This window comes from Pteronotus mesoamericanus, unplaced genomic scaffold, assembly GCF_021234165.1.
Source record: "Pteronotus mesoamericanus isolate MK-2021 breed Mesoamerican mustached bat unplaced genomic scaffold, CSHL_Meso_final scaffold_1186, whole genome shotgun sequence".
Taxonomy (NCBI): domain Eukaryota; kingdom Metazoa; phylum Chordata; class Mammalia; order Chiroptera; family Mormoopidae; genus Pteronotus; species Pteronotus mesoamericanus.
The window spans coordinates 6,720,291-6,734,651 of record NW_026555302.1 but is presented as its reverse complement, the minus strand read 5'-3'; the positions used below and the strand labels follow the sequence as shown (position 1 = coordinate 6,734,651).

The 14,361-nt window shown below is 42.9% G+C and overlaps 1 protein-coding gene across 1 annotated transcript in view; it reads right to left on the bottom strand.

Annotated features, from left to right (window-relative positions):
* The window catches only part of ACBD6 (acyl-CoA binding domain containing 6), a 127,520-nt gene extending 126,686 nt beyond the window's left edge, over nucleotides 1–834 (bottom strand). The window contains exon 1 of the mRNA XM_054587696.1: nucleotides 70–834. Coding sequence (XP_054443671.1) covers nucleotides 70–291 — 222 coding nt within the window. The 5' untranslated portion in view covers nucleotides 292–834. The remainder of the gene's footprint in view (nucleotides 1–69) is intronic.
* Between the last annotated feature and the right edge of the window lie 13,527 nt (nucleotides 835–14,361).

The following is a 14,361-nucleotide window of genomic DNA, read 5'->3' as shown; positions in this document are numbered from 1 at the left end:
CCAGCTTTTTATGGAAAAGAGAAGGTCTCTTGTCGCTCCCCGGCATCCACTCCTTCCCTGCGACTTTACCTGCTTGTACCTGGCATACAGGTAGAGGAGCTGCTCCCTGCTGGCCACGTGAATCAAGCCCTGGAGGTGCGCTGCAGCCTTCTCAAACAGCTCAGTCAGGCTCCTGGACGCCTCCGTCTCGGGGCTCTGGCGCGATTCCACATCCCCGGAGTCGTCCCCCGAGCTCAGCTCCCCGCCGCTGTCGCCCGTGGTGGTCCCCGCGGACAGGAATGGAGAGGCCATGTGTCCTTGCCCAGTGCAAACCTCTGTGCCGCTCTGTTTTCTTCAGATTGGGTGTAACCTGCTCGTGGGCCTGGTCGACCAGACTAGTTAAGAGTCCGAGCTGGGCTCGGGTCCCAGCTCACTTACTCCGCTCTCCTTCCCTAACTCCGCCTCCCTCCCCTTCTCTTCCGGGGCGTGCGAGGGACGCTCCGCTACCCGCCGCAGTTCTTGCCGGTGGACCTGCTCTCTTCTGCCTTCCTGGGGATAACCTCACGGTCCGGGTGGCCTCGGAGAAGCTCAGCCAGGTGGTGGTCCTGGGAAGGGGCGGTGGCGGCGGCAGGGGCGGGGCGACGTGAGCGCGGTCGCGTGCGCGAGCTCGCGCCCGACTACGCTCTGCACCGGCGGGGGATAACGTGCGCGGTCCCACGTTAGGGCCACCCGTGGGAACGTGTTCGGGAGATGCCGATTGCAGACGTTCCCCTCCGTTGTTGGGGCATCCCGTAATCGTTTAGCTGGAATTGGTAGTCACAAACTCCGGAACCGATCCTAGAACAGGCCACCGGGATAGGGGAAGGAAGCCTTCGATTCGGTAGTGTAGCCTTAGGAGTGGCGTCGCGGGAAACAGAGGTGAGAACTAAGGTTCCGCCTGCGCGCCCACCTCCTCGATGTTGTGCTCTAGGAGCTCCCAAAGAAGCCTGGGATCCCTGCAGCTGTTGTTTGAGAGTTTGGCTTGAAGAAATAAAATGGAGTCACTCTAGTCGACTGCTAAATTACTAAAATCAAGTAGGCTGAGTTATGAGGAAGTGATTCTATTTTTGTTTTTAACTGGCCTGCAAACAAACTTTTGAAACTTTCCAGTCCTGCAAAAATGCCTAAATATACATTGAACTTTCCGACAAACTTCTGATAACCCCCTGAAGGGCAAGCACAAGAGTGTTCACTTCCCCAGACCACCAGTCATCTAGAGGATTAACCATCCAGAGGCTATGGATGCAGGACTGAGTCATCTCAAAATGTACTTTTTACTACAAGAACCCTCGGCTCCTTTTTCTTCCCCTGCCCAGTTGTATTTGTGGTTAAAACTTTAAGACTCTTGCATAAATATCTTTTATCCCTAGCCAAAGACTCCGGATTTCATTTATGCCCAGCCGACGGGGCTCTACCTTGAATGATAATGAAAAGTTGGGAGATGGGATCTTCATTGGCCCAAACTGCCTGATTAATTGGTCAAGTCACCTCTTCTCTGTACCTTGTTTTGCCTGCCTGCAGGACCCCCCATCTCTCAGTAGGGCCCTAGTTCCTGGTCCTCAGCGTGATACTCCTTCCAAGTTCAATAGCCTTTGTCACTGTGCTTTCCAGACATTGTGAAGTGAAACTAAAAAGTAAGCGATAGTCCTATCCTAACAAACTTATAAAACTCAAAATCTATACCATGATTATAATAGTTAATGAGTAATGTGTCCTAAATATTTTTTTATAAAAAACTATGTTCCTTTAGTACTCAAAACACTGTACTAAGCACCATTAAATGGTACAAAATGTTCTGAAGAATGGTTACTGACCCTTTGGGATTCGGCTTTAGACAGGTGGGCAGGGGAGAAGGGTGGGCAGGATGAGAGAATAATGAGAAAAGGCAGGAGGATGAGAAAGTTTGGATCAGGTTTCAACAAACATTGTTTGAGTGCTGTCAAAATTCATTAAAAAAAAGAAACCAACAAATCACTTAATAAGTTTTGCTTATGACTTTCAGAGGTATAGATAAAAGTGACCCAGGTCAAGTTAGCTTCATTTGCCTTGCAAAATGAGCTAAATTTGCTTTTCTTGTATGACTAAACTGGTTTTGTCTGCTCGGGGAATTTTCAAGTCTGGTGTCCGTTTCAGTTTGATTTTAACAGTATCCAGATGTACCACTCTTAGTCCCTGCCCTTGAGGCATTCACAATTCAGGCTAAGGGTGACTGATGAACAAATTCTTGTAATTGAAAGAGGGTGAAGAGATTAGCTAAAGAACATATATGCCAAATCATAGATACCAGCCACAGTGTGGTGTCGACGAGAGGGAAGGGGGTGGGAAATCGGTGGAGTCGGGAAAAGGTGCGGGAAATGGAGGCATCTGTATTAATGTCAAAATAAATTTTTTTTTTGGCAATCAAAAAGTGTTAACTTATTGAATCTCATACTGTTTAGGGGACGTAATTCTTACTACTTTAAGTAGGTAGAGTGATTTCCACATTAGTCATAAGAAATCAGCAGGGAATGATTAAGCACAGTTAACCTGAGAAGGGAAGCCAGGTAGAGAGGCTGATAGGAGAAGCTGTGAAGCAGAAAAGCTAATAAGGAGAGACACCTCTCATGTTCAGAAGCTGCCCTGGTACTACTCACAGCTAAGCCATGTTGTTCTCCTATTAGACAGAAATCATCTCATGAAACACCAAACTCAAACAAGGTAATTCTGAAACATGATGAAATAAGATCAAGCAAAGCATTCCATAAGTTTACCTAAACACAGACAAAAATAAGATCAACCATAAAATACAAACATCCCTTTTCTTGACCAAAATGAGTGATTACTACCTCTTTACCATTACAGCTTTCTTCTCCTGCTAGTCTTCTCTCCCTACACATAAGATTCATTAAGATCGTAAGAGTTGCCCTGGCTTTCTGACCCCATGCACTCCAGAGCAAATCCCTGCTTCCTTGGCCTCTTCTTCAACTCACCACCCGAAGTTCAAATTCTATAATAGCTTCTTCCTGAACACCTTCTTATGAGCACAGCCCATGGTTCCCCAGGGTGTGTGTTCTTCTTCGCAGCCACAAGGAACAAGTACCACCTGGTGTGCTACAGGTGCCTTTCTACAAGTCTCTGGCTGCAGGGCGTTGACACTTGGAAACATTTGGTATCTTGAGGATTCAATGAAAACTCCCACACTATCAGGATCTGGCAACTTTGAGTAAACAGATCTTTTACACTTAGTGTTCCCATTTAAGCATTTCTTAGGAATCCTAGGGAACTGTATATATACTTTTTTAATCTCAAGAAAAATCACCTGAGAAATCAGAAAGACAGGAGAAAGTATTATGAACCTGCTACAATTAAAGTTTAGCAATCAACATAGAGCAGTTACAATTCAAATAGATCCACTAACAAATTGAACACGCTAGCAGAGCCAGGGAGAAGAGCAGGCAGGAGAAAAGTGGTCATGTTCTTGTCAGTCTCTCTTGTGGTTGCCAGGTTGTACATCTGTTCATAGTCATGCTGCTAACAGGGAGTCATTCCTGCAAATAAAGTAAGTACTGTACATGTGTATAGTATACTTTTTAAATAATCTTTAGTCTACTACAGTTGTCTCAATTTTCCCCCTTTGCCCTCCTCCACCCATCCCACCCCACCCCCCTCTCCCACAGTTAACTCCCACTCTGTTGTCCATGTCCATGGGTCACTCATATATGTTCTTTGTTTTGTCCTTTCTCCTTTTTTCCACCATTGTCCTCCTTCCCCATCCCCTCTGGTCACTTTCAGTCTGTTCCATGTTTCCATGCCTGTGGTTTATTTTGTTCATTAGTTTATGTTGTTGAAAAGATTCCACTTATAGGTGAGATCATATAGTATTTGTCTTTCACTGACTGGCTTATTTCACTTAGCATAATATTCTTCAGTTCCATTCATGTTGTTGCCAAAGGTAGGAGTTCCTTCTTTCTTTTCTTTTTTTTTAATGCAGATTGATTTTATTTATTTTTTAATGTCAAAATCCATTATAAAATATTAAAAAATTTAAATCCATTATAAAATCTCAGCAATTAAAACAACATGACACCAGCACAGAAATAATCAAATAGATCAATAAAATAAAATGACCATTCTAGAAACAAATGTATCTGTCTAACAATGTAATATATAATTAAATTGATATTTCAAATCAATGGGGAAAATAAGGCTAATTCAACAAATAAGGTGTATGGACCACTATTACTTGAAATAAAACAAATATAGAGCCCTATTTCACACATTATACCAAAAAAATATTCAGGTGAGTTAAAAATCAATATGTAAAATCTAAGGAGTTTTAGGAGAAAATACAAAATAATATTTTTCTTACCCTGAAGTCAAATATTCAAACCCAGAAGCTATAAGGTAAAATGTTGAAATGTGACTATATTAAACATTTAAGACTATATAGTAATATACATATAAAAAAGTTAAAGGACAAGTAAAAGAACAGGAAAGTATTTGCAACACATCTAAAAAAGGGTTTATAGTTTTGTTTTTAGGGAAAAAAATCTACAAACATTTAATCAAACAATGGATAAAGAATAACAAAAAGTCACTTAAAGCTTTTTAAAAACGATATAGGCAAGACACATACAAAAACAGGTTTAGTTTCAACAAACAATAAAGTAACAGCACATCATTGTCACAATTAGATTAATAAGTATTAAAAATATTGGTAATATTAAGTATTGGTGACTGTGGAAGGAATTGGGTATTCGTAGACTCTTTTTCTTCATCTTAAAGCAGTCCCTTTAGCATATTTTGCAATGCTGGTTTGGTGGAGGTGTATTCTTTTAGCCTACTTTTGTCTGGGAAACTTCTCATTTCACCTTCCGTTTGAATTGAGAGCCTTACTGGGTAGAGCAGACTTGGTTGCAGGCCTTTGCTTCTCATTCCTTGGAATATTTCTTGCCACTCCCTTCTGGCTTGCAGAGTTTCTGTTGGGAAGTCAGATGCTAGCCGTGCCGGGGCTCCCTTATATATTGCTACCTCTTTCTCCCTTGCTGCCTTGAGGATTCTCTGTTTGTCTTTGATATTTGCCATTTTAATGATGATGTGTCTTGGAGTGGGCCTCATTGGGTTCCTCTTGAATGGAACCCTCTGTGCCTCCTGGACTTGTGTGACTTTTTCTCTCCTCCAATTAGGGAAGTTTTCCATCATTACATTTTCAAACCATTTCTCTATCCCTTGCTCCTCTTCTTCTCCTTTTGGTATCCCTATTATATGGATATTATTACATTTCCCTAAATGCCTCTTCATTCTTTTTGAGTCTTTTTTCGTTTTCTTCCTCTTTCTTGGAGCTTTTTTCTACTTTATCCTCCTACTCGCTGATTCCTTCCTCTGCTTCATCTAGCTGCTTTTGGTTCCTTCTACTGTGTTCTTCAATTCAGCAATTGTGTTCTTCATTTCCTCTTATCTCTTATTGACAGTTTCTATGTCCTTTTTCATGCTGATATAGTTTGCTGTAAGTTCCTCATAGTTTCCCTATAGTTTTTGGTAATTCTCTCTGAGCTCATTGAGCTTCCTTAGAACCGTTGTTTTGAACTCAATATCTGATAGTTTACTTGCCTCTGTTTCATTTAGTTCTCTTTCAGGGGATTCTTCCTTTCCCTTCAATTGAGGGAGGGGTGGGGTGTTTCTTTGTTTTCCCATTATTTGTGAGACTCTTCTTTTTTTTTTTGCTTCTGCTTCTTAAGTTGATCTGTCTTGATTTACTGACTTTGTGGTGTGAACTTCTGTGGTAGGAAACTGCTGTTTTTTTATTTTAGATCTGCCTCTGATGGTGTCAGATATCATCCCTGTCTGATCTTAGGCAGTCTGTTTGAGAATTCCAGGAATCTACTGTCTGTGGCTGTCTCCTTCAGCTGTTGATCTAGTCACTCTGCACTCAGCAGGCTGGCTTATACATCACAGGGTGGGACACAGTCCCTCCTGGGGGCAGGGTTATTGGGTCCTCTCATGCTGCTGCTGCTCAGGGGAGTGGTCTGCCTGAGCCAGATGGCTCCTGCCATATGGGGAAGGAGTCAGCACCAGGATCCTGCCAGTTACTCTCTCTGTTCTCTCCCTGAAGCCTCCATCTCCAGTCTCTTTTCAAGTGTCTCTAGACCACTCTGTGCCCCCTTTAGCCAGAGATCTACTATCTGTGGCTGTCACTCTGTACTCAGCAGTAAGGCTTTAGCAGTACTGGGCCAGGGCCAAGTCCCTCCTGGGGAACGGGGCTTTTGGGTCCTTGCATGCTGTTGCCACTCAGGGGAGTGGTCTGCCTGAGCAAGATGGCCGATGCCATCTTGGGGATGAGTCAGCACTGGGATCCCGCCTACTACTCTCTCAGTTCTCTCCTCAAAGCCGCCTTCCCCAGTCTCTTCTCAGGTGTCTCTAGCCCACTCTTCCCCTGCCTTTGCCAAGGCTCAGGGTAATTGGCTGCAAATAAAAATTTATGCCTTGGCCCTTTAAATGGCTGTTTGCATCTCCAGCCATCTGTCTTTGACAGAGAGCAACCCTGCCACTTTTTGGGCTCTGGTCCTGTAGGCTGGAGATTCCCACTTATGGTTTAGACCCTGCTCTTCTCAGGGGGATCCAACTGGCCATATCAATATCCTTCTGGTGCGGCTGCCCATCGGCACCCCACCCTCCTTCTTGAGTCTCTACTGCATTCTTTACCAGTTAGGTTGTGCACAAGCTAACTCTTCTGTCTGTCTGAGGTTATAAGAGTCTTCTCTCACTATTGTTCAGTTGTTTGTTCTGGGTGATTTTTTCCACAATTTAGTTGTAATTCCAGATTGGTCCTGGGAGGAGGTCAGGTGACTTCCACTCACTCCTCCACCATCTTGATTCTCTGTTTAGTATACTTTATACAAAAATCTATGAATGATGTTCTGAGAAGTTTTGGTTGCAAAATAATTCCTTAAGTAGGCAAATTTCTTTTAAGTGATTCTAAGGAGTGCTGTTAAAATTTGCTGAAACATTGAATGTTATGTTATTAGACTATTTACTACCCACGAATGTTTGCTGGTGTTTTCCAGTGTTTATATTCTCTGTTGACTATAGTCCTTTGTAAGTACTTTAACAGAAAAAGTGCAAAGAAAGAAGCTGTGAATGGTTTGCAAAATACTCCAACAGGACATCCTGAACTAACCCGAAATCTTGATGAACAAAAATCCTATCATTTTTGGTGTCAGAATCAAGGTTTGGGCAAGCAGGCAAAATATTTTCATTCAAAAATAACTGCACCGGATTTAGTAAGATTCTGGTTTTATGAACTATTGACATTTTTATATTACTATCAAAATATCCTTTAATGATCAAAACTATGTTAATGCCTCAAGTTTCAGACACGATGATAAGCCCTAAGGATGACAGGATGAACAAGAATATCCCTTGTCTCACGTGCATGCTACTCTAGCCTTTGGGCCTCCTAATGGTTTTACAAACCAGGCACCATCCATCGCACTCCCATTTTGGTGACTTTTCCGGTGCTCTTTCTGGAACGCCCTACCTCCGGGCATCTATATGGTTCGTCTGCAGCTCCTTCAGGTCTTTGCTCAAATGTCACATTGGTCAAACCTCCTTTGTCTGTCCTATTAAATACTGCAGCCCCATCCTTCCTGACACTCTCGATTCCACTTCTTTAGAACTTATCTCCATCTAATTTACAACGTATTCTACTCATGTATTACGCCATTTTTATATAAGTTCCATGAAGGCAGGGATTTTTTCTGTTTTTATCATTGCTGTTTTCCCCTGCCCTGGCACATTGCTAAATCTTTATCGAGTAAATCGTGGGTGGAAGTGTAAAAGACACAATCATAGTTCTTTCAGGCAGCAATTTTCCACCTTTTTCATCTCAAGGCACACATAAATTAATTACCAACATTTTGCAGCACACCAAAAAATGTGTTATATTTTTTGCTGGTCTGACAGAAAAAAAATAGGTGTAATTTTGATTCATTCACACTGCACAGCTATTGTGTTGGTTGTTGCCCTTTTTTTGTTGGACAATCTAAGGGAAAAAAGGTCAGTGCATGTTTTAAAAATTCTCACAGCACACCAGTGTGCTGCAGTGGCACATGGGTTGAAAATTACTGCTTTAAGGACTTACAAATAGAACATGGATAAGGGCAGTAAAATATTGCAAATGATGCGGAAAAGGCACACGAGGCAGAAGAAGTAGTGAGGGTGGAAGCAATGTTGCTGTTTTCACTTAAGAAGCAAGATTCAGTAAGCAAACAGCAGGAATGCAGTTAGCTGTTTTTCTCTCTTACCCAGCAGAAACTAAAAATTGGAATATATGTTAACCTTCTCCTAAGAGGAAACACCTTCCTTAACAAAGACTGCATTATTTTTGCAAATATTAAAAGAAGAAGGTTCTTACAGGCCGGTGGCTTATTTTTATGTCACTCAATCAAATTGACCATATTTATCTAGGACATAATCTTCCAGGAAACCTAATGCCTTTAATCCAACACTTTAAGTACATTAGCAGGACTCTAGCATATAGACAGATAAGCAGGTGCAGAGAGATAGTAGACTGAATGATCTAATTTGCATAATCTTAAACTTCTTTTGGCCATTTTCAAATAAAATAACCAGCAGAATTATACTAAATACAAAACCAAAACATGGTTGTAGCGGGAGGTGAAGACTCACAACAGGAAACTCAGACTCCTGATCTTGGAGTCTTTGTGGAATCTGTATAATGAGCAAAATTTAATTAAAAAAAAATCACATTCTCAAGCTCTCAGGAATAGTTAGGTATTTGCTACTTAAAATTAAGAACAAATGTGATTAATTTTGAAACCATCTCAGCAGAGTCTGTTTGATGCTGGTGGACAGCTGGATGGAACACAAGTAACAGAAACTGCTGGGGGTGGGTCTGTGGGTTTAGAAACTAACTTTCTAGCAGAGTCCTCTGGAATGCTATGTATCATTCTGTGGGTCCTATTGCAAGGGCAAATCATAGGCCACAAAGCAAAGCAGCATTAAATAATAAAACCCTGGCATTCTCTGAGATATTAGACCCAAAGAAGTTCCGTGTTGCTTGATAAACCTGGACCACAAAGCAGCACAGGCAGCCAGTGGCCTCAGTTAAGTGCTTTGCGTTGGCTGAACTGTGTCCCACATTTGGGACATTTTGGTTGTGGTTGTCAGTATAGTATGTAGTACACTGATGGAGTTTAGTGAGTATTCTGTATTAGTAAATGTGTTTTTTAATTTCATATTGTTATTTTGCTAAAAATTAATGTAAAATGAAATATTAAATGTTGACTTAGTAATCTTGCAGGTAATGTAATATAGTAAAAAGTACACAGTTTGGGGAGATGGATATCATCCTTGCCATCAAGTAACTTAAGTTTTAGTTGGAGAAATAATACTAGGATTCATCCAACAATCAGAAAATCAAATAAGACAGTACACTTAAGGGCTCCATCTGGCAAGGCTCACTGAAGTGAAACAGTGGTAGGCTTTTTGAAGCCGGGTATCATCCCCATGAAAGCCCGCAGTTGAGCCCCATTCTCTTTCCAGAGGATGCCCTTTAAACTTTAAGTGGTTTGCATTAGGCCTCACATTGAGGTGAGTGACCCAGTGCATCTAACACCCCAGGCTTCTGCGCAGCCTGGGCCTTTTATGTCTGCTAAACACACTGCGCTTAGAATTCATAAATGGAAAGGGAGCTATTAGTCGATTGGAAGAAGCTAAAAGGAATTACTTGCATGTGCATTAGAAGTCAAGATATTTACGGATGTTTGAACTTTAAAGTAGGAAACTAAAAATTTTCTCATCTAATTTGGGGGGAGGGGGATTACAGTTACTGAATTGAAGACTAAAGGAGCCCAAAAATAAAAACATAACTACCATGTTGTTCCTTTGTAAAATATAACTTCTTTATATGAAAAATGAGTCCTCTGAGGTTGAGTCTGCACTCTGGGGGGTCCAAGGTTCCAGGTGCCCATCATGTTGCTGCGCTCCAGCCCAGTGGAAGTGCAATATACACATTGACCACATGATGGCAACTTAGAGCCAGGTTCGTTTTCAGTCAGTGTGCAGAGCTTTCTAGATGATCTTTGTCTTCTGGTCTTTCTCTTCAGAAAGGACACAGACTTTGCACGTCGTGTGACACAGTGGATGAAACAATTGTTTATGCAATTATGTCTTTATTTTAAACAAAATAAAGCAGCAAAGCAAAGCAGCAAAACCCTAGTTCTGTTTCTTCTTTAGACTTGGAACTGAAGGCCTACGAATGAAGAGGAAAATAGGCTATGTTAAGGCTTGGTTTAAAAGAATGTTTGATTATCCACTCATTTTTCTAAATGTCACAGTAAGAAATAGAAGTCATACAATGCAGAGTGAGATAAACTTTGCTTTGAATTTGTTATTACCCCCTTTTGATCATTGTTGGTTGTTGTTTTTGTTTATTCTTTTCTTGATTATTTGTAAGTTGACAAACAATATTAACTCAGCGGCTACATCCGTCTATTAAAATAGCATTTGGTTGACTTGGTTTTCTTTCTTTCTTTTTCCTTTATCCCTTTGTTCATAATAATCCTTTATCCCTTTTCTTTATTCTTCATAATATTGTTGAATATTTGACCAGAAAAAATTATATTAACCCCTATCATACTGAAGTATTTCATGATTCTATCCAAAGCATATATTACAGCTAAGTAGTAAAAATAAACATATGCTAGTAGCTCCCTAGTAGAAAGCCTCTTCAATCTATCTCAAGCCCAACCTCAGCCCCCTGACAGATCTACCCAGGCAGGTGCACGCCTAGCAGGGGACACCATTCACCCCTCTGAGAATTCTGCCACATCAACATGCAGGAGCTGACATGAAGAACTAATCGCTGGTGCTGGTCACAACACGACGAGTTCTGTCATTAACACAAAACCCCAAGCTTCAATGGCTTCCCATCACCAATCTTTTATGTTGCCCTTGCTCTGTTCCTCAGCTTATCAGGGTCATGGGGGACCCACAGTGATAGAACCAGTCTTGATACCTGTTTCCACAACTTCTAAAGCAACAATACAGGAAAACTAAATGAGCCAGGGGAGCCAGGGGAGCAAACTGTGCCCTGGCTCTTCGAGCTTTTTCTCAGGAGTGATGTACGTCACTTCTGCACATGTTTTATCAGCCACAGGAAATCATGCGGTCATACCTGACTTTAAAAAGGGCAGAGAGACGCAGTCTGCTGTGTTCCTGGAAAGAGAGAAAAGCAGACTATTTGTGAACATCTGTAATGACATTCACGAGCTTACTCTTTGCCTCTTCCTCCCTCCCTGCTTGTTCTGAAAACATGTTATATTATTTAATGGGACACTCCCTGCCAGGAGAGGGTCACCTGCTGAATGATAAGAGACGAGCTGCCTCATGCACATTGTTCCTTTGGAAGGTAATTCTACACAGTATTTTATAGGACTAGAGCATAATTTCTGCAAATATCGGCCAATTCAGAGACCATCTGCAGTTTACGGAAAATATTAACTGTAGGGAACATAATGGCGCTGAGTCACATGTCTGCAACATCTCCCTCTTTGCCATGGATACCAGGAGGCATTTTGCAATTTAGGAACAAGTGTGCTGCCGGAAGAGAGTTGCCGCCTGGCCTCCGACACATGCCGCCTGTCCAGGCGCGGTCCCATGACCCCTGACGCATGGGACAAAGAGCTGTGCGCTCCCGACGGGGCAGCTTGAACTTCAGCTGCCGGCTGAGTCCTGGGCAGTGTGTTGTTATGTTGTCACCTTCCTGCAGGGTCAGTTGAGGGTTTTCTCTTTTCATTATGGGGATGACGAGCATGCCTCAGAAGTCAGGAGGAGTTAGTTATCTGATACTTTATGGTATGTCAAGGGCACTGGCCTTGACATAGAAAGAGCTTTGCACAGGCTTGCCACCCATGTGTGGATACTTACTTTCTGCCATTAAAATGATTTCCTGTTTTGTTTTTCATTTTGCCACCTGTTGGTTTTAAATTTCTCTACTTTGGAATTCCTACTAAACATTGTGACATGTTGATGAGGAAGGTCATGGCTAAAGACCAGTAAGACCACACTTTGAGCTGTTTTCCCAGAAGGGCAGGAGTCAGGTGTGTTTTGTTTGCTGCTGATTTCCCATTGCCCGGGATGGCTCCTGGCACGTGGTGCTCAATAAATATTATTGAATTAATAGAATAGGAAATCATAGCTAGATAGAGAAGACATTATTGGTTCACTTGCATGGTAGTTCTCTATTTTTCTTTGACCAATGGCAAAAAATTCTAAGCTTCTGGACTGGAAAAAAGATGCAGAGAGCGTTTCCCCATGAAACTAAGCTAACAAGTCCATCCTTTTGATCTCCATTATTTTAGTTGCGAGATTGTCTTCTCTCCCGCCACCCTCTCCTCATACCCAGTTTTCCAGCCAAGCTGAACTACCAACTATGCTCAGCATGGGCCTGCTCCTTGTCATGGGACGAATTGTGTCCCCACTAAAAAGATATGTTGAAGCCCTAACCCCCAGCAATGCAAAACAGGACCTTACTTGGGAAAAGGGCCATTGCAGATGTAATGAGTTAAGATGAAGTCATACTGGAGTGGGTTGACCCCTAATCCCGTATGACCGGTGTCCTTAAATGATGGCCATGTGAAGACTGAGACACACAGGAGAATGTCATGTGACAATGAAGGCTGGCCCTGGAGTATTGAAGCTACAAACCAAGCGAGGGCAGGTGCTGCCAGCGAGTGACCGGAAGCTGGAGGAGGCAAAGAAGGCTTCCCTCCTCCAGGGGTCAGAGGGAACGCGGTCCCGCTGACACTCTGACTTCAGACGTGTAGCCTCCGGAACGGAGACAATACATTTCTGTCATTTTAAGCCCCCCAGGCTGAGGCCCTTTGTTACAGAAGATAGTATGCCCCTCACACCTGTGAGCTTTGCTCCCTCCCTCTGGACTTCACCCTGCTGTCCATCTTGGGCAGCTCCTTGGTATCTCATCTGGGGTGGAACCTCTAAATCACCTCCAAAATATTAGATGGGCTGACTCCTCTTCCCTCCTGTGGCGCCTCCGTCTCTGGTGGAGTGGACGGTGATGAACAGGCAGGGAGCTCTGCAGAGACGACTGTCCAGGTATCACGCTTAAGCAGAGGGAATAAAATGAGTGAGTCCATCGGGGGGAAAGCGTATTGCTCGGGAACACCCGGGAGGAAGACAATGGGGCAGCCCAGGAATACAAACAGACCTCGTTCAAAAAATACTTTTCCGAAGGTGGGTGAAGACTCCAGGAAGGGCCGCCCTACCCAGGTGAGCAGACACAATCCCCGGCTTCCCTGGCAAAGAGGCTTCCTCCCCTTGCCTATGATGCCATCGGGAGAGGAGGCTTGCAATGGAAATGATGCATAATCCCAGGAAGAGCTAGATGTGGTCCAATAGTCCCACTTGATTCAAGGAAGGTTTTGGGAACAGTCTGTGGGGTGGGGGGTGTGCCTCAGAGAATGAGGTCATGAGATATGTGAGTCCTATATAGAAAGGAAACTCGTGTTTGAATGCTCTTTGATTTTAAAAAAATAGATAAAGAGAAGCAGGGGCAGAGAGAGAGGGAAGGAAAGAGAGAGGGTTCCTCTGGGTTACTTATTTATAAATGGCTGTTATTTCTCTCATGGCCTTTTGGTCAAATCAATTAGATAATAAATTATGCATAACCATCTCTACTGGCTTTAAAATGCTTGCAGTGAGAAATGATGGATGTTCTGGTGACCTATGTAAATTTGCTTGGGGTCAGAACAATTGTCGCAGCCTGTTGCTTCTATGGCTCTCCCTCACCCAGTTACACCTAGCAGGACTGGGCAGCGGAGGAAATGCCACTTAAGTGGAGAGTCAACACATGTCTCTAGTGCCACACTTAGCTCTCGGTGTCCCAGTTGTCTCGGTGGAAATAGCAATGAGGAGCCATCAATTCAGTGAGAGTGAGCCAAAGAGACAAAACGGAAATACACACTGTCCCAGACAGACGGGGAGGGAAGGGAAGAGGTGGCTTTATGGGGAGGACAAAGCTAGAATCTACGGGTGAGCCCAGGAGCTGTGCTGGCCAGTCTTCACGGTCCCCTAGGGCTCAGCAGGGCGTGAGGGTGGAGTTGGGAGGGGAGCCGTGGGGGTGGGGTGGGGCACACACTTGCTTTACTAATAGGCAGACAAAATGCACGCTCTGGGCACTAGCAAATCAGGCCTCCAAAATATTTGGGCAGGAGAAGCATTTGACAGTTAAAAAATAAAAAAACATTGAAAGAGTCATCGCTTAATGTGTTGGAGTTTGTATTTATTTTATAGTCTATAATTTTAAAATGACAGTTGATATAT